The sequence below is a fragment of the Indicator indicator genome, chromosome 13 (genome assembly GCF_027791375.1).
Source record: "Indicator indicator isolate 239-I01 chromosome 13, UM_Iind_1.1, whole genome shotgun sequence".
Lineage (NCBI taxonomy): Eukaryota > Metazoa > Chordata > Aves > Piciformes > Indicatoridae > Indicator > Indicator indicator.
The window spans coordinates 19,242,891-19,269,863 of NC_072022.1; the positions used below are offsets into that span (position 1 = coordinate 19,242,891).

Sequence of the window (26,973 nt, forward strand, 5' to 3'; positions counted from 1 at the left end):
ACAAATACCAGATTATTCTCTTTCTGCTGGCAGCTGCCCTGTGCATGTGTGAACTCTGTACTGTTCCCAGATTTCTGTAGACCAAACAGTTTCAGACCTCCAGGCAGCTGTCATCAGTCACAGATCTGACACCTCTGTTCTTACTGATCAATTCTGAACACCCTAGTTTGCTCATAACTCTTAAAACATATTCTCCAGCACTGGACAGAAGGTCTGGCTCAGGCATGCTGGTGCCAAGTGGAGGGAAGGATTGCCTCATGTATCTGCCAAGAAAGGCTCTCACACATCTCAGTGTAAAGCTTAGGTTCTCTTCCACTGCAGCCATGTGATATTATTGATCATATTTCATGTTTACCCACTCTACTATTTGGATTCCTTTCTATATTTGTACATTTTAGTTTCTGAATTGCACACTCTCCTGCTAGGTTTGCCAATTTATTTCCAAAGCCCTGTTCAGCCTCCAGAAGGCTTCCTGGCCTTTCAAATTTACTATCTTACTTGAATTTTTAAAGGCTGTCAACCTGTACAACAAATGAAAGATTGAAAGCAGTGAATCATGCTGGACTTTGATCAGATCATATTCCAGCTCTTTCAACAGCATCCTTGCAGCCTGACAGTGAAACTATCTGTAACCATTTTTCGGATTGAGCTCCCCAAGTAATTGTGAACCTTACTTCTAGTTGTGCTGGTTAAACAACGGCTCAGTAGCTGTTTGTGCAAATGTTCTGGGATAGTATCAGGAGCCTGTGAGACAGGACATTTCCTAGATATGACACTAATTTCCTTGGCATGAAAAAAGTTTTGACATGATATTCTTTATGTCCCTGGGGTAGTGATGGACCTGGAGGTAGATCCCTGAATTCTTGTCTAGGATGTTTTCCTCTAAGAAGGATCATCTTCTGTAAACAGTGTACCTTTTAAGTTGTACATTCTAAACTATTTTATATCATGTTTAATGCAAACTTGGATCTGATCTTTGAATTTTAATACTGAAGATCAACATTCCAGAGCCTTCATTCCTGCCCTCTTGGTTTTGAACTAAATAACATGTTCAGTTTTGGAATGGAGAGAATCCAAAACTGACTATGATCTTGTTTTGCAGCTGGAATTATCTCTCTTCTGGATGAAGAAGAGCCACAGCTCAAGGTATGGACTTACATCTGGGAGGAAGTAATAGCAAATGCATTATCTTGACAGCTTAAAATCAGAAGTGGTGTGGATCTCAGTGGATAATGATTTGACAGCAACAGGTGGTCCCCAGATCATATCTAGCCTGAAAGCTGAAAGGGCTTAAATAGCATGGTAACAGATGGCAAAATTACTTGTTTTGAACATGGATCAGATTGGAGCTTCACATGGAAAGATCTCTATTCACCAAAGCTCCCATCTCTCTTATGGTGATGGAGCTTTGTAACTTGTAAGTGTTCCAGAGACTGCATTTTGACTACGTAAAATTCAAAGCTGGAGAACATCTTGGTTTTAGGATGATTTAGGCAACATAAACCAAAAACTCAGTTACAGTTTTCACTTGAAAATAAAAGAAATCACGGTAATAGCAGGAGAAGAAAAGAGCAACAGAAACTTTACAGTCCACAGAGATATGAATCCATAGAGCAACATCAAACACTTGAAGCAGTGCACTGCTGGTGCTTGTTGGTTACTTGAATTATTGTCAGTAGTCCCTTTTAGGAGTGGAGGAGGATATCTTACACTGTTGGTAATTCCCTAAGTGTTTTGCTTGGGAACTGACAATAGGAGGTGAGAGATCCAGTGAGCCCTGTTCAATCCAAACTGATTACAAGTGGGTTGATTCTAGTCTGGATATTGTTAATCTGCTAGAGTACTGTGTCTGAATAGATAGAGGTGGCTGACACAGACCACAGGCCAGTTCAGTATGCTACACGAAGGTTGCCACAAAGGCTTTGAAAACTTTGTGTTTTAAAGGACTTTACCTCTCAATCAGTTTAGCCAGTCATTCATCACAGAGAGGCCATGAGAAGGAACATCAAGGTTGTCTTACCTGCTAAATGAACAGCACTTTGTTTTCAAAGGATTTGCAAAGATTAGTGAATGTTTGCAGAGATCTTTTAAACTAGAATTTGATGCTGAAATGGGTTAGTGTTTGTGATAACAGTCTTAGGTGGTACTTAATTTTTTACAAGAGAAAAATAACAAATGCATTTGTAATATAATATGACTTTTTACTATTTTTTGTAGGAGTTTGCTCTTCACAAGTTGAATGCTGTTGTCAATGACTTCTGGGCAGAAATCTCTGAGTCAGTGGACAAAATGTAAGAGAAGAGACTTTCTACTTCAGGGTGTGCTGCTTGAAAAGAATATGAGATATGTAGTGGAGGTGGATATGGTTCCTTGATGCTGGCTAGCATAGCATCTAGCTCCATATTTTCCAGAAAGCACTAACATGAAGTGGATGTGGTGCTGGGAGCTGTAGTCTCAAAGATGCAAGTTTGATCAGGTTGTCATGTGGCCTTAAAGAGAACTGAGCACACGGAGCTGATGCTCTTCTCTCTCTTCTTTGCAGTGAAGTTCTCTATGAAGATGAGGGCTTTCGGAGTAGGCAGTTTGCTGCTCTAGTTGCTTCTAAAGTGTTTTACCACCTGGGAGCTTTTGAGGAATCACTGAACTATGCCTTGGGAGCAGGTGACCTCTTTAACGTCAATGACAACTCAGAATATGTGGAGACGATCATTGGTAAACAACTGTTTCTGCAGAACTGTTTCTACAATGCTTTTGTATTGTCAAAACTACTGTAACTTTGAGATTTTACTTCATTTAGCTGCTTTTCTCTATTTTCTTTTTCCTTTTGCTCTATTAATTTGAACTGATGCTGCAGCTAATTTTATCCAGTTCATTTGTGCTTTCTGTCTCCTGCTTTGAAGTTCTGTAACGGAACTCATAGGAGTTCTGGCATTTTTTTCCAATTCTTAACTGTTATTCAATTGTGAGTTTCTAATAGGAAAATTATTTTGGTTCTTTTGTTGTCCCTTTTCTCATTTGTGTGCTATTGCTGTTACAAATTTCATCATAATTTTGGAAATAATTGGCTAAGTGTAGCTGCACACCTAACTGAGGGATGCAGGGATTTTTTTTATCCACCCCTAAAAGGACAGCATGTATAATTTGAAAGTCTTGTCTACTGGTATCACTTAACCTTGTACAGGATATGATGGACCAGGGCTGGCTTTCGGTTTCCCCAGTTAGTGTTTGCAGTGGAGCTAGGAAGTCTGCTCTGTTGCTTCCTCGTTTGTTTAAAGTATTGTGTTCCTCGAACAAGAATCATGTCTGTGGTTCCATTTTAAAAGTATCTACTTGGTTTCAGCACTAAAACCAGAGTTTGTTAGGAGACACTACTTTCTGTATATGACTACACAGTTGTGCCTCACCTTTGTGTGGTTTCCATATGCTGTGTTTGCTGGTAGAATATGTGCATGCACACACTGGTCTCTTCATCTGTGAAAAGCCTGCAACCATCCAGGAAGTTGACTTTTTTTCCCCACTGATATTTCTTCCAATGTATCTTTTCAGCAAAATGTATCGACCACTACACCAAGCAGTGTGTGGAGAATGCAGAGCTGCCAGAAGGGGAGAAGAAACCTGTGGATGAAAGGCTAGAAGGGATAGTGAACAAAATGTTCCAGAGGTGCTTGGATGACCACAAGTACAAGCAGGCCATCGGCATTGCTCTGGAGACACGCAGGCTGGACATCTTTGAGAAAACCATCCTTGAATCGGTATGTCTAAGAGACAGGAGGTGCATGTAGCTAGTCTCTACCAGGTATGGATCCAGAAGTGAAGTGCAAGATCCATGTTGCTATGGAACTTGTTTTGTATGATCAGAATAAAAGTTGAAACTCAGGGCTGTTCGGTTCAATGTGTTCATGGAAAGCAGAGTCACTCAGGGTTACCAAGTATAGCAAGACCCTTGCCTTCAAGAAATCCTGGAGCTGCAAGTTGCTGGGAGAATATTCCCAGGAAGCTCAGCTCTGTGCGTGAGGTATTCTCTGTCAGCTACTAGCAGACCTGAGGTCTGGTGTAATACAAGAATAACTTCTATTTTGCTGTGTCTGTCATCTGCATAATGCACTGTGGGAAGGGATCCTTAGGGCTAGGTAAGTGATTTATTTTAGACAGGCAAACCAGAAAAATCCAGTAGTTGAGTGAGCTGCTGTAATTTTAAGTGGATGTGTGCAGTCTTAGCCTTCCCTGACTGCAAGGCAGTACAGTCTGGCTTTGACATGTTTCACTGGGGGCTTAATGTAAGTCATGCTATCCAGTAATGGCAGCAGGAGAAGCATACCTCTAGCCACTCGCAGCATCTCAGTGATTGTGCTTCAGTATTTCAGTCACATACCAGACACATGGTTTAAATCCTTTAAATTTTACCACTTTTCACTTTACAGCTTTTCCACATTTTGGGATGTCTCCCACTTCTATATATGGCAACGATAATCATAAGGCATTCATCTTGCCTTTTCCCTGTTCTGTTTGCTGTCTTATGTATTTACTAACTTAATTGCCCATTATGAATCCCTCATTTCAAATTATTTTTCTGAATTCTAGTAATCAAATCTGTTTCACAGTCTCTAGCAAGAAACAGATATGTTTGGGATCTTTTTCTTGGTGCGTGGTTTATTTTGCTGACGTTTTATGTTAGGTGAATTTCAATGCATTTGAGAATGATTATTCAAACAAGAAAAGTGAAGAAGGGGAAGTAGGTATTGAACTTTAATGTTTAACATATTTTAACTACTCAATTAAGTGTTGGTCCTGTACATTTTTTTTAATGCAATACACATGCATATAAGCTTTTCCAAAAATGGGAAAGGAAGCTGAGGCTTTATGTGTGCATATCTTTCGCTCTACTTTTTTAAATAGAAAGGAGATAGCTTTATTTTAATTTCTAGATCCTGCTTGTTAGTCTAAACCCACACTTGATATCCCTGAATTTTATTTCAGAATGATGTTCCTGGGATGCTAGCCTACAGCTTGAAGCTCTGTATGTCTTTGATGCAGAATAAACAGTTCCGTAACAAAGTCTTGAGAGTTCTAGTTAAAATCTACATGAACCTGGAGAAACCAGACTTCATCAACGTGTGCCAGGTAAACTTCTCAGAGTGATGTTTAAAGATCAATCAAGAGTTACATTTCTTTAGATGTAGTTGACTTGACAACACTCTGATCTCTTTTTTTTTTCAGTTAAGTGAAATGTCTTTTCTTGGTTTTATGCTTCAATTGTATATCAAAGTGAGATCAACTTGAGATGCAAATATTACATATTTGGTCAGTTTATGGAGAAAGAAACATGTTTAAAGGCAGTTTGTGGACGTAAACAACTCTGACAGAATATTTCAAGCCTGTGTAGGGTGCATCAGATAATAGGTTTCTCCAAAGAACATTTACAGTGCTTTGTTTTTTGGTAAGCTGTTGTCTGAAAGTGTTTAGACAACCAGTTATGAAGTTACTCAGATGTTCTTAGGCTTTTGTGAGTCTTGGTATGCCATGTAGGTGTGACTCAGAAGTGTTATGCCTGCTTTATTTTAGCTGAGATATCCCTGATGCTTCTTTAAATGTGCTTTTGAAATATCTGTGATTACTAGGATAACATTGTCAGTTTCCAAAGGTGAAGCTGCAGAAATAAGAGGGCTTCAATGGTGCGTCTTGAATGTGTAATGCTTGGTCTTGTTTTTAAACTGACTGTGAATACTTTTCAAAGATTTCTATTATCTCCTATGAGGGAGAGAACTTTTCTTTCATTGAAGGGATGTTCTATGGAAGCATCAGATGAAGGAATGGGGAAGTTGGAGCGTGGCTGTGGGTAGTGCTGCTTTTTCATCCTGAAGTCTATAACATTGGTGTCTAATTTATTTCTTTTTTTTCTGTTCTTCTTCTCCTGCTCAGTGCCTGATATTCCTGGATGACCCACAGGCTGTGAGCGACATCTTGGAAAAGCTGGTGAAGGAAGATAACCTTCTCATGGCCTACCAAATTTGCTTTGATCTATATGAAAGTGCTAGCCAGCAGTTCCTGTCTTCTGTGATCCAGAATCTCCGCACGGTTGGCACCCCCATTGCCTCTGTGCCTGGGTCCACCAACACCGGCACTGTCCCTGGATCAGAGAAAGAAAGGTGGGGAGTTTGACTTGAGGAGTAACTTGAGTTACAGTCCTGTTCTAAAGGAGCTTCCTGTTCTGTGTATAGATGCTCGTTACAACCAGTCCAGTTCCTCCCCTTCAAGTCAGGGAAATAGACAAGACATAATATTTGCTGAGGGCAAAGTTGTATCTCACCACAGTCCACTGGTTTTTGAAAGAATGCATTTTCTTTGCAGTTGAGGTAAGCTTGGTGCAGTTACTGTGGCTTAGCTAACAAGCAGTAATTCATTAAACCATAGTGTGAATTGCTCAGGAGCTCTGATGTTGTGTGGCCTTTGCAGCGACTTGTAGAGCTAAAGAAGGGGAGAGTTAAACAAAAAGCTCATCACAGCTACATGCAAGTTTGGTTTGTAGCTTGTGGTCTGCTACCTGCTTGTAGTAAGAGTGAGTTCATGTGATACTGTGGTTATAGACCCTTTTGTACTTGCAGTTAAAAAGAACTGGTTCAAATCCAGTCTGAATTTTGTCAAAGTCCTGATATTTAGAAAATTTTCAGTAGTCAGCATCACTGAATCTTAACAGGTACTTCCTGCAGATAAGAAACCCAGTGTGAGTGTTCACCATTTCATCTTCTTTATTTCTTCTTTTGATGGCTTACAGATAATTGATGGAGATAGTTTTGGTTTAAACCTGTTTTTAGAGGATTGGCCAATCAATGCTAAAGTTTCTGCCAGCCTGGGGGCAGCATGGAAAAAAGTTATTCTCCATCTGTTCTTTAATTACCAGAGCTGCCATGTCTGTACACAATGTGATCCCTGCACCATCTTTGATAGTGTGAGCTGGAGAATGCTGCCTGGATGAAGTCTGGTTAAATATAAGGACTTAAGCAGCTGTGAAACTATGTCTAAATGCTTTTGAATCAGTGATAAGGGGAAAGCAAGCATTCTCCTCTCTTCTTTTCCAGTGAAATAAAAGGAAAGGTGCAGAATAATTTATCAGTCAGTCTGTGAAGCATTAGGACAAGGTGCTAACAGCAGCTTAGTGGGTTTCATTTCCATGTCAACACTCTAGCCTCCACCTAATACTGATGAGCTCAAGGCTTCCAGGTGAGGATGTAATTATCCTTGCTGCCTTGTTTGTTGACCTTATTTTCTCACCTGTCTCTTCCTGTTTATTCCTACAAGTGTCTCTGTTTTTATTGTCTCTATAGATGAAATGAGAGGGTGGGGGTTTCTGGTCCTTTTCTTCATATTCATTGAAAATGGAATTGGGGAGGAGTTTGTCAGGACAGGGACTGACTACCTGGAAGTCACTGCTGAGAAGCAAAATTCCTGTTTTCAGTCAGCACATCCAAGGCCCAGGCTGCTCTTTCAGGAGTGTTCATCCATAATTACAATGTATGACTAGTTATAAGTGATGAGCTGGGTTGCATTTGCATTTTTATTTTATTTCAGTGATGCTATGGAAGCAGAAGAGAAACCAGGAAGCACTTGTGCAGGGAAGTCTGCAGAAATTGTGAGTGCCATTTCCAAAATACACCTTGCTTGATTTTTCTTCTGTATTGTCTTTGAATCTCTGGGGTTCCTAAACTGGTTTGTCTAATGAAGAACGGAATTCCACTTCTATCTTACTGGGAGACAAGGTGTCAGATGATCTCTGAGAACCAAATATTTAACAGGCTGAAAGTCCAGCAGTTCGGATACTGAAAGGTGGTGGGAAGTACTGAGCCCTGAAAAAGGGGGTGGAGGGGTCTGAGTCACATGTTTACTTTGTTGATATTGAAGTTACCAACTCAGTCCAGAAGAAAGGTCTTGAAATTTGACTGCTGCTGAATAAACCTTAGGTAATGAATGAGCTTTAATGTGTTTTTAACGTCTTCTGAAATCTGGCTGTAGTTCTGTAGCAATGTCAGGAGGGGATGCTGCTGTAACAGTTTCTTTTCCATGAAGCAGGAAGGTGTTGCCTCTGCCTAGGGCGGTGGCTGTGTTGCTGAGCCAGCTGGTTAGAATGTTTTTGTTTGGTTTCTTTTCCAAAGTACTGGAGAAAGTGAGTTTGTTTCTAATATACACATACAATTGCACTTCAGCATGTAGAATAGCTAATGCAATTCTGATGCTTCTAATGCTGAGGAGGTGGGTGCCTTGGTGACAGAGTTAACTGAGTGCCGCCTTTGTCTCTGTCTATACTGCTGGAGACTGTCCTCAGGAGCCCCAGACCCCTGAGGCTCCAGAGGATGTCAGGATAAAGGAGGAGTTTCCCTTGGTTGATGAGGGCTGGGTTAGTAGGTAGCAACCTGGACATCCATAAACCCAGGGGTCCTTATGGGGTACACCTGTGCGTGCTGAGGGAGCTGGTGGAAGTCATTGCTAGGCCACTCTCCATCATCTTTGGTAAGTTGTGGGGAACAGGAGAGGTGCCTGAGGACTGGAGGAAAGCAAATGTCACTCCAATCTTCAAAAAGGGTGAGAAGGAAGACCCAGGTAACTGTAGACTGGGCAGCCTCACCTCCTTCCCCTGGGAAGGTGATTGAACAACTTATCCTTGGTGCAGTCTCAAGGCATATCTAGGATGAGAGGGTCATTAGGAGCAGTCAGCATGGTTTTACTAGGGGGAAGTCATGTTTGACCGACCTGATAGCCTTTTCTGAGGACGTAACCAGGTGGATAGATGATGGTAGGGCTGTGGATGTGGTTTATCTTGATTTCAGTAAAGCATTTGACACTGTCTCCCACAGCATCCTCGCAGCTGAACTGAGGAAGTGTGGTCTGCATGATCAGGTAGTGAGGTGGATTGTGAACTGGTTGAAGGAAGGGAGTCAGTTGTTATCAGTGGGATGGAGTCTGGTTGGAGAGCTGTATCTAGTGGGTACAGGCTCAGGGGTGGGTACTGGGACCAGTACTATTCAGTATATTTATTGGTGACCTAGATGAGGGAACAGAGTGCACTGTCAGCGTGTTTGCTGATGACACCGAACTGTGAGGAGTTGCTGACAGACCTGAAGGCTGTGCTGCCATTCAGTGGGACCTGGACAGGTAGGAGAGTTGGGCAGGGAGAAATTCCATGAAATACAACAAGGGCAAGTGTAGAGTCTTGCATCTGGGAAAGAACAACCCCACGTATCAGTATAGGTTGGGGACTGACCTGCTGGAGAGCAGCGCAGAGAGGGACCTGGGGGTCCTGGTGGATAGAAGGATGACCATGAGCCAGCAATGTGCCCTTGTGGCCAAGATGGCAAATGGTCTCCTGGGGTGTATTAGAAGGGGTGTGGTTAGTAGGTTGAGAGAGGTTCTCCTGCCCCTCTATTCTGCCTTGGTGAGGCCACATCTGGAATACTGTGTCCAGTTCTGGGCCCCTCAGTTCAAGAAGGACCTTAGGGAACCGCTTGAGACAGTCCAGTGCAGAGCCACAAAGATGCTGAAGGGACTGGAGCATCTCCCTTATGAGGAAAGGCTGAGGGAGCTGGGTCACTATCTTGGAGGAGACTGAGAGGTGCCCTTATTCATATTTATAAATATGTGAAGGGCAAGTGTCAGGAAGATGGAGTCAGGCTTTTCTTGGTGATGTCCAATGATAGGACAAGGGGCAGTGGGTGCAAGCTGGAGCATAGGAGGTTCCACGTGAACATAAGGAAAAACGTTTTCCCTGTGAGGGTGACAGAGCACTGTAATAGGCTGCCCAGAGAGGTTGTGGAGTCTCCTCTGGAGACATTCAAAACCCACCTGAATATGTTCCTGTGTGACCTACTTTAGGTGATCCTGCGCTGGCAGGGAGGCTTGACTAGATGATCTTGGGGTCCTTTCCAACCCCTAACATTCTGTGACTTTGTTAAATGCAATGCTACTAGAGAGGAAAGCAAAACCCATGGCATGTTTGGTTTTGTTTATTGTTTCCCCCCCATGATTCATGTTTGCAAACTTACTTTGGAATCTTTTAGAGATTCTTGCAGATCACTTAACAATGAACCAAGGGCAAAGAGAAGTGTGTTCTTGAAATTATATTCCACAAGGAAAACAACAGGAGTCAAGTTTCTTGCCACATCAAGGAACCTGTAACTCATGCTTTTACAGGAAAGGGGTCTTGAATTCGTTTTTTGCTGAATTGGCATTGCTGACTGTGCCAAGGGACAGGTACATGAAAACAATCTGTGTGGCCAGAAATGTTCTTCAACTTAATTTTAATCTTCCACAATTCATGATGCTGATTACACAGAAATAATTGAGGGGATTAGTTTAAGGGCAGAACTACTCATGCCTTGAGTGCTCTCTGACCAACATTAGTACAAAGAGCTGCAGTGTACTTTTCTTCCTGCCCAGAAGAGACTTCAGTTGGAATTTAAATCTGTGGAAACTGTTCTATAATGAGGAAGAAGGAGGCTTTCTCAAAGAGCTGTGGAAGATGAATGTGTTGGAGATGCCTAGTTTTACTAAGTGTTGTTGGAAACTAAGCCTGTAGCTCACAAGAGTGATGCTGCAGCTCAGCAGGGTAATGCAAAGTGTTGTGGCTTTGTGATCCTCTCCATTAAAATGTCCATGAAAATACAGGTTCACAGGCAAAAGTGGTTGCATCTTGTAAGAGACTGATGGTATCTGTAAAGTCAAAGAGCAGCCTGCAGAATATCTTTTTGTTTTCAATGAATAAATGCATTTCTTTTCACTGTTATGCACACCTGATTTTCTGGGAGGTTTGAACTTGTGTGGCAAGGGCAGAAATGATGTCCTTTCAGTCCTTAATACCCAGTAGATTTTGTAATATGGTGATGGGAACGTATCAGAATGGCTTCTCTCTTTTAAGAGAGCTGTAACTGGATTTTTCACCTTTTTTCTTCTTTTTGCTTGTATTTGAAGAACCCAGAGCCTAAGGACCAGATCTCAAAAATGATTAAAATTTTAAGTGGAGAAATGGCCATTGAGTTACATCTACAGTTTTTAATACGAAACAACAATACAGACCTCATGATCCTCAAAAACACAAAGGTAAGAGGCTTCATGAGGTATGATTGTCTTGGATTCATCTGATTAATCCTGTGTTTGTTTTGACCATGTTGCTGTTACTTAACAAGATCATTTTATGTTCTAGCATGGCCCTCCTGGGTTTTGAGGACACAAATCTCTCTATTAGTCATGATAAATTAACATTTAAAACTTGAAGTTGTGAGGCTGAAGAAGAGTTTGATTGCACCCCAAGAAGGCTGTATAATCAGGTTTTTTTTCAACTTACAGCCAGTATGACCTAACAACAGGCTGCTGTTACTGTGTTGGGTTTTGGTGTTGGTTTTTTTTTTCCTGATTGGTTGTAGAAATTAATCCTTTTCTTGGATTTTTTTTTTTTTTGTGAGTTTGTTTTCCATCTGGTCAATAGGATGGACAAACTCATCCTCCAGCTCCATGACTGAGCAACTGCAAATGCTACAGGATGGGGAAGGAGGGAGTCAGCCAGGACTGTAGGTTACAGTATGTTGGTGTCTTGATTGAGGTTTTATGTGAGATCAGACCTTCAGCTTGGCTAAGGAAGTCCTTATATGTGCTCAGAGACTAACATTTCCACATTGAAGGAAAAAGCAGTTAGATGTTGTCATGTAGGGAGTGCTAGTGAATTGAGTAACTGGGTTTATTTTGGAAGGTGTAACTTAAGGTTGAGCAAATGAACACTTACAGGTAAATTAGACGTAGTTAAGCTAAATGATTATTAGAAAAAATAGAATTTTTATGTATGTGAAATGAGATGCACTTCATCAGCAAAAATAGTAGAAAATGCTTGTCAATGGCTTCATCTATTTCAGGAGGCACTTAAAATGTATTGGAAAATATTTTCCATCTGTGGCTAAGTGCTTGGAGTTGATCCTGCATAATGTTCCAGGGATGGTTTGAACATGTCAGCTGGGTACACTCTGCAGGGCTCAGTTCTGGGAGCCATAAGCAAGGCATTTTCAGTTAAGCTGCAGTTGAAATAATCACATCTCTGTCAGAAACTCATAGAAGGATCGGTCTGTACTTGGAGGATGGATCCAGGATACATTAGAATGTATTAACAATCTATTAACTTTGATTAAAGGGAAATTGCCAGTTAAATTGAGCATAATTACAACCCATTTTGTAGTGTGCTGGCAAGCACATTAAGGGACCTGGGGCACATCTTTTGCTGACTGGTGGTACTGGTTGCTTCTGTTCCTACAGGATGCAGTGCGGAATTCCGTGTGTCACACCGCAACGGTTATAGCAAACTCCTTTATGCATTGTGGTACAACCAGTGACCAGTTCCTCAGGTAAATCTGTGGCAAGGGAAGCTCTAATGTCATTTAGAGGTCTTTGAACGGCATCATTGCCCTACTTAGCTTGATACTCCTGAAAGGGTGGGTGCAGAACTCTGATGGGCTTAGAGAAGAACAAACAAAACATCTGAAAACATGTGGAGTCCAAGGGGAAGTGGCTGGAGTTGTTTCCTTTTCTCTGTCCTCACAAACTGGCTTTGACTGCTAACCACAGTTTGAAGGGTGGAGGTAGAGAATTTCTGTTCTCTCTGCTTACTAGTTGGAGAATTTCTGAGATGATTTATCCTTCTTGGTAGAGTCTGGCAGTGCTGGACAACTCTTTGAAGGGAAATGTCAGGGCTGACCTTTCCAGGAACTTGAGAAAAACTCCAGAAACTCGGATGGAGTTCCTTCCGGAGAGCTGATAGGCTGCATACTGAGTGACTGTTCTCTATCTTTCATTTAAGATTACTAATATCTAGTAACTTGACTACAACCAGCCAAAAATCAGGGCTGACAGCTGCAAAGTGTAAAAGAGGTTAGCTTTCTTGCCTTCTGGAACTGCTTTCTGTTTTGAAAGCAGTCTTTGATGCTGTGAAACTCTGCTCGCAGTGTGAGAAACTATATGAAAAACTTTGTATAACCTTCCTCTTTTTTGTCTTCCAGAGACAATTTGGAGTGGCTGGCCCGGGCCACTAACTGGGCTAAATTTACTGCTACAGCCAGCTTGGGTGTTATACACAAGGTAATGTTGAATATGAATGCAATACAAATGCTTGACTGGGGAGTACTAAAAATGTTGAAATGGAGATTCTGAATGATGCCTGCACTCCAGTTTACATAGTCTACTGCGAGGCACAGCTGTAGCATAGTTTTCTTTAGTTTGCACTAAAGAAAAGCTGTGTTTTTATCAGGTCCATCTCATTTGATATCCAGTGTACTTCATGGCATGTTTTGATGATCATCAAAAATGTGTTAGGGTGACATAACTCAAGGAGAGAATCTCCTTTCTAGCTCTTCTCTTCCTGTTTGAGCTGAATTAGAGTCAATAGTTGGTAGCTATTAAAATTGGAGGTAAACATTTCTTAAGTAGCTTTGGGACTGTAAGTTTGAATGGTGACCTTGCAGTGGTCCTTTCCTTCAAATTCATTCACAGGGAAGATATATTTAAAGATGTTTTGAAATAGCAGGAAGTCTTTGTAGTTGTTCTATGTGCCTCAATCCTCATTAAACTCTTCTAGTGAATGAATCTGGTGTAGCTTCAGGCCAAATTTGTCCTGATTTAGATTAGTGACCAAGTGATTGTTTGATACTCGTGTGGTTAATAAAAACCCCATACAGAAAGAGTCTTTGCTGATTTTACAGCACTGAAAGACTGATTTTTTTTTTTTTTGAGAGAAAGTAATGGCTGTAACATGTTTTCTCCTGACTCATTTAAATATTGTAGTAAAGTGTTTGCATTCACTGTTTTTTTCACCTTTCACTTCCCATTGTCTTTCCTTCCTGATGGACATACAGGGTCATGAGAAAGAAGCGCTACAGCTAATGGCAACGTACCTACCCAAGGACACATCTCCAGGGTCAGCCTACCAGGAAGGTGGAGGTCTCTATGCCTTGGGTCTCATTCATGCTAACCATGGTGGAGACATCATTGACTATTTGCTGAATCAGCTGAAGAATGCCAGTAATGATGTATGTACTGGGTTCAGTAAGGAACCTTTTGTTTTGCTGGGAATATCCAGAAGGGTGCTAGCTGGTTTAGAACTGGGTTTTGGAGGTTCAACCGTGGCAGCAGTGTGATACTTACACCTCCTGTGGGCCTCAAAATATAAAATTTGGTTGTAACAACCTATTGCTCAAGGCTTGGGTAAGATTTTTAGGAAATTCTTACATATTTGGCAGTGAATCTAGCTTCATCTTTCTTACTGCTTGTCTGTCTGCTTTCTTTTGTCTTCTGGACCTGCAGTATTCCAGCACTGTTGTTGCTTATGGCTTCACTGACAAAGGAATAAAGCACAAAATGCTTCTGCTAGTGCATCTTATAGTGAGAAGTGTGTTACTTCACTGCTTACTGTTTGTAGACCTCTATGAAGTTCTTTTGTTAAGTTAGTATTTTCCCAGCATATTCCCTTCTCCTTGGGGAATTTCAGACTACTTTTAAAATTCTGTTCACATCCCACTTGTCTTACTGCAAATGTACTGCCTTTCCTGTATCTCTTGTTAAAACAAAAGAGGATATAGACTGTTCAAGGGAGTGCTAATTGGCCTATCTAGTCAAAGCTATAACTAGACAGCGTTTTTATACACAGCACAGATTTATGGTTATAAATCACCCAGCTGCGAAAAAGATTTTACAGATACTAGAATATAAACTACAGCAGAGAAGTGCCACCTAAACATGAGGAGGAACTCTTCATTGTGAGGGTCACAGAGCACTGGAACAGGCTCCCCAGAGAGGTTGTGAAGTTTCCTTCTCTGGAAACTTTCAAGACCCATCTGGATGCATTCCTGTGCAACCTGTGATAGATTCTATGGTCCTGCTCTGGCAGGGGGGTTGAACTCAATGATCTTCTGAGGTCCCTTCCAGCCCCTAACATCCTGTGATCCTGTGAAAGTCTCTTGTCCTGTGTGTAAAGCTTCTTATACTCATTGCTTATGGGATTTTGAACTGCCATTTCTATTCTACTTTCTACCTCTTTGATCAGTTACTGCATGAGATGGTAAAAGTGGTATTACTAACAGGTCAGGAGGTCGTTTCGGGTGGTTTTGAGCAAAAAGTTTGCAGCTTTATGTTGATGGAAAGATGTCTGCTTCAGCTGAAGTCACGTTGTTCCCTGTTTTACAATGACTAAACTTGCATATGCTTCTCCAGATTGTCCGACATGGTGGCAGCCTGGGTTTGGGTCTGGCTGCCATGGGGACAGCACGTCAAGATGTGTACGATTTGCTGAAAACAAATCTATACCAGGATGACGCAGTGACAGGTAAATGTTCTGCTTCCAAAGCAAACATCATCTGAGGCCTTATCAGACACCTGGGTATTTTAGTGTTTTGGTTTTTTTTTTTTGGCCAGGTTTTCTGTTAGTGTCACAGATCCCTTCTAGGTTGCCTTAGCTGCATTTTATTTACTGACCTTTTCCTGATCAGCATGGTTCTTATGTGCAAGTAATGCTCAGAGGTCCAGGCAGGACTGGTCTGTGACACTATGCCATGTATTGATAAGGTATATTAGGTCTTTAAACAGTCCCTTGTTTTGCTCTATTCTCTCCTTTGTCATACACTTTCTGTTTAGTGGGGTTGATCTCCAGAGTCATGTGCCCTTTTTGGCTGATAGGTGGGCTTGAAGAATCTTGGGGGTATACTGCTGCATTGGCAGGGGTTCACAGGAAAATTATCTCAGCAGCTCTTGGCTCAGGGAAGAGAAAACTGAAGTTGGTAGTGAAGAGCCCTAAGTCCTGGCTGGTAGGTTATCATTATAAACACATTTGGCTGTTAATAATGGGCTTGCTGGGCATGATGGTGGCCAGAAGCCATCTGTTGGCCTACGTCTTGTGTAATCCTCTAGATACCATATTTACTGCTTTTGAGAATGTAGTTTGCTTGATTGTTTTGTTTGTTTGTTTTCTGTGCTGTACAGGTGAGGCAGCTGGCTTGGCACTGGGATTGGTTATGTTGGGATCTAAAAATGCCCAGGCTATTGAGGACATGGTTGGCTACGCACAGGAAACTCAGCATGAAAAAATTTTGCGAGGCCTTGCGGTTGGAATTGCTCTGGTCATGTACGGGAGGATGGAGGAGGCAGATGCTCTCATAGAAAGTCTCTGCAGAGATAAGGTAAGTTTGACTGTGGCTTAATCCCTGGCCCTTGTGGTACACAAGTGACCTTCCTGGCCTTTTGTGAAATCTCCACTCTGGTGGGTTGGCCATTTTGAGCCAGGGAAGCTCTTGCGTAAGTCTGAAGTGAGGCAGTTTCACAGGTTGCTCCACTCTGATCAAAAACACAAGAACTGTGCCTGCTTGTGTGTTTAGCCTCATACTGAGTCTTAATAGTCATGTGAGCAGCAACAAGAAGCAGAACAGGATATAATGGTTTAAAATAGATGAGGCTTGCTGGGAGTCATTCTCATGGATCTAGTAGTGGTCAATAGCAGGTAGTAAATAAGAAGCAATATAACACACTTGCCAGGTACTCTTTTTGTCAGTCTGTGGCTCAGCAACTTTCTGTCTGCTTGAAATTGGCACTGACAGCTCTGCTTTGATGATTGTCCTGTTACTCCTCTCTAATAAAGAGTTAAGCAGTGAGGCTACCTAGCTGCAAATTCCAGACCCAAGAGTGGAACAGATTTAAAGTTGGAATTACTGAATCCCTGTTTGGATAGACATTAAATATTGATACTTTCTCTTCCAGGATCCAATTCTCCGTCGTTCTGGCATGTACACTGTTGCTATGGCATACTGTGGCTCAGGGAACAACAAGGCTATCAGACGCCTGCTGCATGTGGCTGTAAGTACTGTGGGCATGGGAGCACACAGCAAGAAATTAGTGCTGGGAGAGTAGAACACATCAGTTTGACTGGCTTTGTGTCTACAGTGTTAATGGTGTGGTCTGAGTAAGAGATTGTGAAGTCATGAAAGCTTTCCTTAATACTGTGAGTGGGAATAACAGGGTTTTCTGACACTAGAGTAAGAAGAGTTTCAGGAAGAGAACATTTAATCTGGTATCACAAAAAGGGAACCTATTGAAAAAATAAAACATGATCCTAACATTTTTGGTAATGGGTTTGCAGTGAACACTCCAAGTAGTGATGGAGAGGGAAAATAAGGTGAGGCTTTGTCTGCTCTTTGGTAGGCTTTTGTGCACAGTGTTTGAAGGCTGAACGTGATTGTTAACTTTTTCCCTGTATAGTCCTGCCTTCTTGATTAGCTTGTGTCCCTGACGCCTGGCCTGGAGTATTGCTGAGTCCTCAAGTGTATGAACTACGTTCTGAATGTCCTCTTTTCCCTTTTGTAGGTGAGTGATGTGAATGATGATGTGAGGCGGGCAGCTGTTGAATCACTTGGTTTCATTCTGTTCAGGTACATCATCTTCCTTGGTCACTTCTACTGCCTTCAATTTGATATCTCTTACATTTGCAGGAAATGTGTATGCTGTTGTTTTCACACAGTGACCCAATTGCTGGCTGAATGGAGGTTGAAAAGTTAAAAAATTGAGAGAGAGAATAAAACTTCTTGTAAGAAGCCTTCCTTAACATTTCTCACAAGCTTAAAGAGCTTTTCTGTAGGTTTCTGGAGTTAGGGCTTAATTGTCTGAACAGAGTTCGATGAAGTTGGCAAATAGAATGAAAATTTAATGTTTACAGGATTGAGAGTTAATTAAAAATTAAATATACAGTGATTGTGCCAGGCCTTTTAAAGGCAGAAATACTGAGACAAATACGCCTGCCTAATTGCTATCTAAAATGTTCCTGGAGTTTGTGACTTTGATAAAAAATAACCTGAAGAAAGACATTGAAATAGTCTTTGGTTTTTTTTAGCATTAAACTTTGGTCTTGTGGTAGTGTAAGCCCATCAGAGCACAATCATGATGTTTTCTTTTGTTTTCTGAAGTGAAATCTGTTACTGAACTGGTATTCTGTAGTGCTCTGCAGTTCCCTAGGTAACAGATGAGTTTGTTTGTTTGTTTGTTTGCTTTTAAATTATTATTAGTTTAGGGAATTAGAAGGCTCCCCAAGGACTACACCTTCATTTCTCAATACAGTAATCTCTGTAATTCAAGCAGTGAGCCAAGCTACAGCCTTTTGAATGTGTGAGAGGAGTTAATGCACACTTGGGTCCCAGCCTGTAATTTTTAAAACTCAAGTTTGTTTTCTTTGGGTTAGTACCATCCTGTAAATGCATCCTAAAAAGCAGGATAAGAGGTGCTTAAAGCTAATATTAAAAATACTAAGTTACTGATACGACCAGTCACTTTGTCCTTAACCGAGTTGTTCCTCACGTAGAAATGACTCTGCTCCATTCTGTGTTACTGAACCATGTTCTGGCTGTAATTGAATGTCTTACAAACAAAGCCAATCCTCTCTGTGGGCAGCAGGCGTCTCCCAAGAGCTTCTGCTCTGTTGCTCTCTGAGCACAGACCTTGCCTTGCTGCCTAGCAATCCGTGCCTCTCCTTGAAACCAAAGAGTCTGTTTAACTGGCTTCTCTGCCGTTGTGTACAGCAAGAAAATTCCATGCAGATCTTCCATAGTTCCAAGACTCTGCTTTCCAAACAGCTTGTGACAAAGCACATTTGATCTCTGATTTCAGTGTAATTTGTCTTTTCAACAAGTACAAAACATAATTGAACATTATCTCCTACCAAAATGAGAAGCTTTCAAGGCTTCGAGCTAAACCATTTACCATGTGCTGGCATCTTGTTGGAGCAAGATAGTTCTGGGCCTGTACTCTTCAGCAATGAGGAAATGAATTGCACAATTTTTGACTTTCACATGGTATGCAGTGTTTCAGATCTTATCCTGCCTCTTCCCTCTCCTTTTTAGAGGGATACAGGCCAAAACCTGCTGCACTTTATTGGGAGGAACATTTTCTTGTGAACTGCAGTGTCCACCTTACTTGGTAGAAAAGGTCGAAGACTTCGTAGCTTATTATCACTGGCTTCTGGAAACAGAAGGCTTGTGATAGGCTGTTGTAGATGCTAATGCTTTTCACTTGGGAGTTTTCACAAAATGCATGAGCAGTTGTTTTGCTTTAAGACGGAGTTTTGGAGGAAGCCTTTTATTTGCCTAGCCCAGAAGCCTGCATTTGTGTGCAGTGATGGAAGGGAGGGCCCCACAGGTTACCCCCTGCATTACTCTTTAACTATAAAGCAAAAGTCATGTTTCAGTTCCTGGAAAGAAGCATTGTCCACCAGTGTAGGAATGTAGAAGCTGGTTTTACATTCACCTTTCCTGTTTGCTAAACTGCTATTTAGCACAAACTGTGTGCTCTGACCCATCACAACGTTGTAGGCATGCAGAGACATAAAAAGAAAGTGGTCTGTGACTTGCTCAGATTTCATGACTAAAATGACATCTTTTCTAGGATGGTTGTTTCTTGAAGTTGAACTGAATTTACTTCTCTTAAAGGTGACTGATACAGCACTGAATAATGGCAAAAGTTAATGATCTGTCAGCTGCTAGGTATAAGAGGTTGTAAATGAAGTATTTTTGTGATGGAAGGTGAGCAAGCTAAGCCCCAGAAATTAATCTTGTCTTAGAAGAAGGAAATAACTGAAGATCTTGTGAGAAGAGATCTTGTTGAATCCTTCATATGTGAAGGGAACTGTGAAGTCAGGATTGAAATATGAGAATAAATTTGTTTAATGTGGTCTACATTTTTCTTGAGGAATTCATGCCATTACTGTAAGGTTCAATGTGTTCATCTCTTGGGTTGTACCCTGCAGCAGTAGGAATATGCAGAGTCTTGTGCTTCTGTTTCTCCTATGGAATAATAAAATCCACATAAGGGTGGAGGTTACACAGAGAATGTTAATTTCCTTAAAACCACCAAAAAGTTTGGTGAACACCGTAGAGCTCCTGACACAGCTAGAGCCCACAAATTCACTTTGTGTCTTAAATACCTAGTTTGTTTTCTCCTTTTGTTACAGCGATGTGTGAATAAATGTTGTTCTTCTTGGATTTGAACTAAAAGTGTCATAAATGTCACAAAGGCAGCTATTTTTAGGTAATATGTTTGCATAGCAGAACATTCTGTAAGGCTTTTCTGTCCTTGTTTACATCTGTGAGTCTTCCTTGCTAGCACATATATGCAACCTGTGTACATTTGAGAGCACAGCTTCATTTTTGTGGCTAGGGCTAATGAAAGCAGCACAGTAACAGAGTAAAATGTGATAGAACAGAATATAGTAAAACATGACTGTTTACAAAGGCCTGGAGTGATAGAACGGGGGGCAATGGTTTCAAACTTAGGGAAGAGTAGATTTAGATTGGATATTAGGAACAAGTTCTGCACCATGAGGGTGGTGGGACACTGAAACAGGTTGCCCAGGGTGGTGGTTGGGGCCCCATCCCTGGAGATATTTAAGATCAGGCTGGGCTCTGAGCAACCTGCTGTAGTGGAGGATGTCCCTGCTCACTGCGGGAGGGGTGGACTAGATGACCTTCAGAGGTCCCTTCCAACCCAAACTGTTCTATGATTCTATGACATTTCATTTTTAAAGCAAGCTTTTGCTTTACCTTGACAATTAACTTTACTTTTATAATAGCAGCGGGGTGTTTTTTAGGTTGGTTTTATGTTTTCTGTTGTCTTGTGGTGGTTTTTTCCTCTTTTTTTTTTTTTTTTATTCTTTTGTCACTTTTTTCTCCTCTCTTTTTTTCTCCCCTCTTTTTTCTTAATGTTTTTATTTTTAAATTTTTTTTCCTTCTCTCTCTCTTTTTTTTTTTTTTAATGACTGGAAAAGTCTGCAAAGTAATGTGTGCAGTTATATCATTGTTCAAAATTCATGAATCAGGGCTTAGGTAGACTGTTCCAGTCTAGGTTGTTCAATTTTGCTTAGGAATTGGAAGATGAAATTTTCTAGTGTTTTGTGGAAGACATCACATTACCCAGTTAAACCATTCAGTACTTAGGATATAATTCATTAAAAGAATTTCTGTGTTTCTTAAGGTATCAGTTGAAAATGGTCTGTAGTTAATGACTCTATAAAATTAATATGACTTGGAATTTTTTTGTCACTGCAATAACTTTTATCTTGTCAGATAACTTAAAAAAATGACAAAATGCACTTTCAGTGGTTTTCTTCCTACATTCTTTTCCATAGTTGTCTTTGCTGCTTGGAGCAAAGGTGAAAAGTTGGTCAAGTTCTTGTGCAAGAGGATCACCAGCTGTATTTACTCTGCAAGTACTGGAGCTTGCAGGCTATAGGGCTTAGTGTGGCATTTTTTCCTCTTGACTTCATTAGGCAACAGTTGTGTATTTTATGTCTGATCATTTTCATGACACTATATTAAATTATCAGAAAATGCTCTGATGCAAGAGAATTGTTTCAAGACTATCTCCTCCTTTCCTTGTCTTCACAACTGGCAAGACAGTCAAATTAGTACATCATAAAAACCTAAGACTTTTGCCATCTTCTGTGTTTTAAAATTTGCCATCTGTTACAGGAGACACTTGCAAGTAAAATGTTATTGTAAAATGGTACACAGGCATGAATAAAGCTCGAGAGGTTTAGAGACTGCAGTGTGGATGCAGGGCTGTACAAGAAGCTGTATTCTGAAACAGCAAGAAGAGATGTATTGACTTGGCTGCTGTTAAAAGTCTTCCAGTCCTGATACTTTTGCCAGTGATCACAGATTACAAACTTTCCTTGTTATTGATGTTTATATATTAGCCCTTCTTTCTTCTAAAGTGGTTTATGAAATATTTATCATGGCTGTTGGAAAACAGCATTTAAGGAGCTTGAGATTTCTGGTCAATATTTTTCTTTTTTTTTTTTTTTTTAAGGACTATTACAATGAGATGGAAAACACAATAAATTTAAAGTGGTTTACTTCTTAAAAATGGAAAGAATTATTTTTATCTTAAATAGTCAGCTTTATTTTTATATTGTTGCATGGTGGAACAGTGCTGCAACGTATCTAAACACTTTATATATGAAATGAAGAAGTAGATGTTTTATAGAGATAACAAATCTGCTAGGGAGAAGGCTTCAATGTGGCGTGCAGCAGTTCTTGAAAGCATGAAAGGCTTAATGCTCTTGTAGTTGTTGAGGAAAACAAGAGCCATGAGGAAGCAGGACTTAAGTTGTGGGATGCTGCTTCTGCTTTGGTGCAGTATTGTTGGGAAGAGACTAATGGCAGGCGAGGAAACAATGCATCCTTAAAAGGAAGAGGTAGTCTCATCTGATAAGTGTAGGCTACCCAGACACAGAGAACTCGGCATGGCTTATGTTCAGTTCCTCATTTTAAGATGATGCAAATGAAATAGTAATGTTTCCTGCTTTTGTATTCTTTGTGTTTACATAGCCTTTGGTATTTTAATGCTATGTGTTTGTTTTTAAGCGAACACAGATCGGATACTTAGATTTTGTTCCAGGAAGACATTGTACAGTTTGTTTGGGTTTTGTTTTTTTTTTTAACTACTACAACCTGCATTTATCCTGTAGGCAGATGGCAAATCGTCTGAGTAATTGAGTATGAGGCTGACAAGTCACTCTAACGTGATCTATAACACTATATTAATTGTGAAGAAGAGGAATTTAGTGCAACACACCTGCTTGGTAATTCTTGTGTAGGGAAGGTTAAAAGGGTTGCTTACACTCTGACTCATTTTACCTTTGTTTTATTCAGTCTTCCTGTGGGAGAAGAATGAGGATCCCTTCAGTGAAATCATTATAATCAGAAAAAGCCTTAGACTTTAAAATCTTTTTGGATTTCAAAATGTTTTTATTTGCAGGTCTGAAACTGGAAATAGAGCTGGGTGTCTTCACTGACCAAACCATAGTGCATTGCCAGAGTTGCCAAGGGACTTCTCCAAAACTAATCTAACCTCTAATGAAAATTGGAGCTGTACAGTCAGATTGCCCAAAATCATGAATTGTTTCAAACAAACCAAATGACATCTTGCACTAATTCTACTGGTTTTTTAATCTTTCTTCTAGACTATTTGTGTGCATGAGATTTTACTTACTTTGAAGAATAGGGCTCTGAGCCTTGTATCACTTGAGAGCTTTTGAAAATCTCAGCAAATGTTTTCACTTCGTACAATAAACTGGAATCATAGGATTGTAGAATGGTCTGGGCTGGAAGGTTGGATGACTTCCAAAGGTTATCTAGTCCAACCCCTGCTGCAGTAAGCGGGGACGTCCTCAACTAGACCAGGTTGCCAAGAGCCCTGTTGAACCCCACCTTGAATATCTCCAGGGATGGGGCCCCAGCCACCTCCCTGGACAACCTGTTCCAGTGTTCCACCACCCTCATAGTAAAGTTCCTAACATCCAATCTAAATTTGCTCTTCTCTAGTTTGAAACCATTGCCCCTTGTCCTATCACCACAGGCCTTTGTAAACACTCTCTCTTCATCCTTCTTGTAAGCCCCCTTCAGATACTGGAAGGCTGCTATTAGGTTTCCCTGGAGCCTTCTCTCCTCCAGGCTGAACAACCCCAACTCCCTCAGCCTGTCTTTGTAGCAGAGGTGCTCCAACCCCCTGATCATTTTCATGGCGCTCCTCTGGACCCTCTCTATCAGATCCATGTCCTTCCTATATTGAGGGCTCCAGACCTGGATGCAGTAATGTCTGCAGAGATAGCAAATTAATATGATTGCTTAAATCTGAGATAGTTTTTTCAGCCTAGCTTGTACCCTGCTGAAAATTCAAAAATATTCCTTGAGAAAGTCACTTCCTTTTTAAAGCCTAGGGATACTGCCTGTAGTGCTTCTAATATAGGCACTATATTATAAACCTATGTATGAAGATTTTCAGATCACTGAATTACAGTGTGCATGAAAAGAGTAAGTGAAACCAGTTAAGTATCTTCCCCCTCACACCTCTAAGTCCAGAGAAACATCCAGTTTCCCAGTTTATACACAGTAAGGCTTTTTGACTAACTAAACCTTTTTAGCAGTTCAGTTTGTAACTAAATTGGCTGCTTGACCAAATCCTTGAATTTGTTTTAAAAACTACCATTCAGCTGAAGTTTCAAATTAAGTCATTGAAAATACTGAGATTCTTTCAGCCACTAAATGCAGCTCATTAATTATTTTTCTAGAACAAAACCCCCACCTGTTGGATTTTATTAGGGAATACTGATGTGCATCTTACAGAATAAGAGGCTCATCTGTTGTGCAGGTTTTAGTGAATTTGAAAATGAGTTGCTGTCAGTTGTCTAGTGCATTTTTAAAGAGGATCCTTCAGAGAGGAAGAATGTTCTAATTTTTAAGAGCATAATGATGTCATTCAGAGGTTGGAAAGGACCTCAGTAACTGGGTGCAAAAAATCTTAAATGTGATTCAGGGTTTGACCTGAATTAGTAAAAATGGACATTTTAGCAAACTATCTTTCCTATTTTTGAAACTAGAGTCCCATTTAAAAAGAAAAAAGCTGCTGCTTTTCTTGTGCAGGGTAAAAGCCTTTCTTTGCAATTGGGGAAAAGAGTGTCTCATGGGAATGGACACTGACAGTCAGCACCATGATGTCACACGTCTAAGCAAAAATACGGAAGTTACTTCTCTCCCGGCTGTTGTTGTTGCAATGTTGATGGTTACCTAGAGAGCCAAAGGGGAAAGTGAAACAAAGGAGTGCTTAGCAGTTATATATAGGCATCTTTATCAATGTGATGAAAGAAATTTAATGCTTGATAGTAATACTAAGTCAGTCCTGAGAACTCTCCAGAACTCTGGGACTCCTGGCTCCAGCTTGCAAGGCAAGAGCCAGAACAGCTTTGGCTGAGCATCCTGCCTCTTTGGGCTCCAGTGTCCCAGGTTTTTCAATGTGCCTTTACCAGGTTGGCTGCACTTGCATTACTTTACCTTTTAAGGCTGATGTTACATATGACAGCCTAGAAGATTTAGGGGAGTAATGCTTTTTTGCTTTCTCATACTAGCTTGCAGTGCTGTGGATTTTTCCACAATAAGAAAGTGTTGTAGGAAAATTACGTTTTCTATGAAGTACCATTTTAAAAAAATCAGTGTGCCATTTATATGTTGGAGAGCAGCTTTACAGCATCAGTCTCTCAGCTCAGTGCCTTGACTTTTGCTTAACACTGTCTTTTTCACTGTATTTTGAAGTATTTGAAAATTTGTACAAGTGTGGCCAGTTGTGCTATGCTTAGGAAGAGTTCTACACTTGGTTGAATACAAAATAAGTGATGAATAAATTTTTCTGACCTAAAAGTTTTCTGATAGAATCTGAACTTGCAGGTTATAGAACATCAGGTGGTTTGGGATGGGCCTCATGAAATGTGTTTTATGTCACCACAGTTGAGATTAGCTGAATTTCTTGCTTCTCTGTTTCTTAGGGTGGCTTAGAGGTTGGAATTTTGTTTGGTTTTGCTTGGTTTTGTCTCTGTTGCTTTGTTACTTTGGGTTTTTTTTAAGGTATTCCCTTTATTTGGGTTTCAAGGGAGTTATGATGTTAGGTTTCAAACTCTGTTATTTTCCTCTCTGGAAGTCTGCTGAGGTGGATATATTTATGTTCATGTCTGTGTTGTAATTTTTAATTAGATAGGCATCCAGAACATTGACTAAATGCCTCCTAATTTATTTTAAATAATTAAACAACAAAACCCCCCCATACCTGTCCATAGTTCTTCTAAATTGCATTTCTTCCCGTAGTGCATACATGCTGCAGCTCAGCTTTGACTTTTGTCTGCCTTGCTTCTCTAGAGAAATGAAATATGCTGGAAAGAACTTCTTGTGATAATGAGGAAAGTTGAACTAGGTTAATTGTAAGATGTTATTTTATATAGTATATAGAGGGCATAGAGCTGGCCAGGTGGTTGGCTTGGCATGGGCCAAATTTTGAAAGAACGGACATCATTTCACTCCAGAGAAAGGGGAGTTAAATGGAAGGTGCATGACCCTTTTCTCCTGTAAAAAGGTCTTGTGTTCTGCTAGCAAGTGATTACAGTCCTTTCATCAATTATTATTTAGGCTGCTATCTTTATGGAGGAAGCTGGAAGCTCTGAAAATTCTCTCACTTCACAGCCAACACGTAAAAATATTTTTTATATATTTGTGCTACTTAAAGATGATGCTCATGGATGCAGTTGGTTCCAAGCCTCCTGTCTTGCTTGCAAGTACTGCGTGAACAGTGCCATCCTTAGTTACCATACAACAAACTTGTGCTTCCTTACATTAGCTTGCAGTGACTCTTGTTTTCAATCACATCTTGCTAATGAAGGACACGACTGTTCAGATCTGTTCTTGTAGATACAGTTGCTAAAACAAGATCTCTGACGTCCGTTATGTTGTCTTTTTATTCCATAGTTATGCATCTTCTCTTCATCTTTCTTCTCCGTTTGTTCCTATGCTTTCCAAGGCTGCTACCTGAATTCTTAGCTTGTTTGCTTTGTCAGTGGACAAGCAATTTCTTTTTTACACTTGGCATGGTAAATGGAATGTGCATGTTTTCTCGATGACATTTTTCTGTCTACAGTCTCTGTAGGAGGCTGAATATTTGATTAGTCACTAGTCCTTTTGATTGAGGTTTATTGTTTCTGACTAAATTCAGTAACTGGAACATGTTGAGCTTCTATTTATGGTTACTAAAACAGAAATTTAGATGCTGGCTTGACAAAATACATACTTGCTGGGTGAGACTTTTTCAAGGATTGTTTCCTGTTGGTGGAGTCTAACCTCTGATTACAAGGAGGCCTTGGAATCATTCTTTGTGGGACATTTAGGGCAAATTTCTCTTGGTGTCATTGCTCATTGCAGACTAACCATTGTACAAGAGCAGTGTCAGGCAGAAGGGAACTAAGTTACCTCTTGGTCTTTCCAGATGCTGTGAGCCAAACATGATGTTTCTGGTGGAAATGGAAAATTCAAGTTGTTGCTCAAAGTATATGATTGCTGCCTGCTGCATAAATGGGTTTTATTTCATTGACACGGATTTAAGTAG

The 26,973-nt window shown here is 40.6% G+C and overlaps 1 protein-coding gene across 1 annotated transcript in view; it reads left to right on the plus strand.

The window, feature by feature from the left end:
* Positions 1–26,973, plus strand: part of PSMD1 (proteasome 26S subunit, non-ATPase 1) — a 74,195-nt gene that overhangs the window by 1,489 nt on the left and 45,733 nt on the right. Inside the window, exons 2-16 of the mRNA XM_054386267.1 lie at positions 1,103–1,146; positions 2,218–2,291; positions 2,543–2,712; positions 3,547–3,752; positions 4,978–5,121; positions 5,920–6,146; positions 7,567–7,627; positions 10,957–11,085; positions 12,286–12,374; positions 13,026–13,104; positions 13,878–14,051; positions 15,232–15,343; positions 15,997–16,193; positions 16,768–16,863; positions 17,371–17,435. Coding sequence (XP_054242242.1) covers positions 1,103–1,146; positions 2,218–2,291; positions 2,543–2,712; positions 3,547–3,752; positions 4,978–5,121; positions 5,920–6,146; positions 7,567–7,627; positions 10,957–11,085; positions 12,286–12,374; positions 13,026–13,104; positions 13,878–14,051; positions 15,232–15,343; positions 15,997–16,193; positions 16,768–16,863; positions 17,371–17,435 — 1,867 coding nt within the window. The remainder of the gene's footprint in view (positions 1–1,102; positions 1,147–2,217; positions 2,292–2,542; positions 2,713–3,546; positions 3,753–4,977; positions 5,122–5,919; positions 6,147–7,566; positions 7,628–10,956; positions 11,086–12,285; positions 12,375–13,025; positions 13,105–13,877; positions 14,052–15,231; positions 15,344–15,996; positions 16,194–16,767; positions 16,864–17,370; positions 17,436–26,973) is intronic.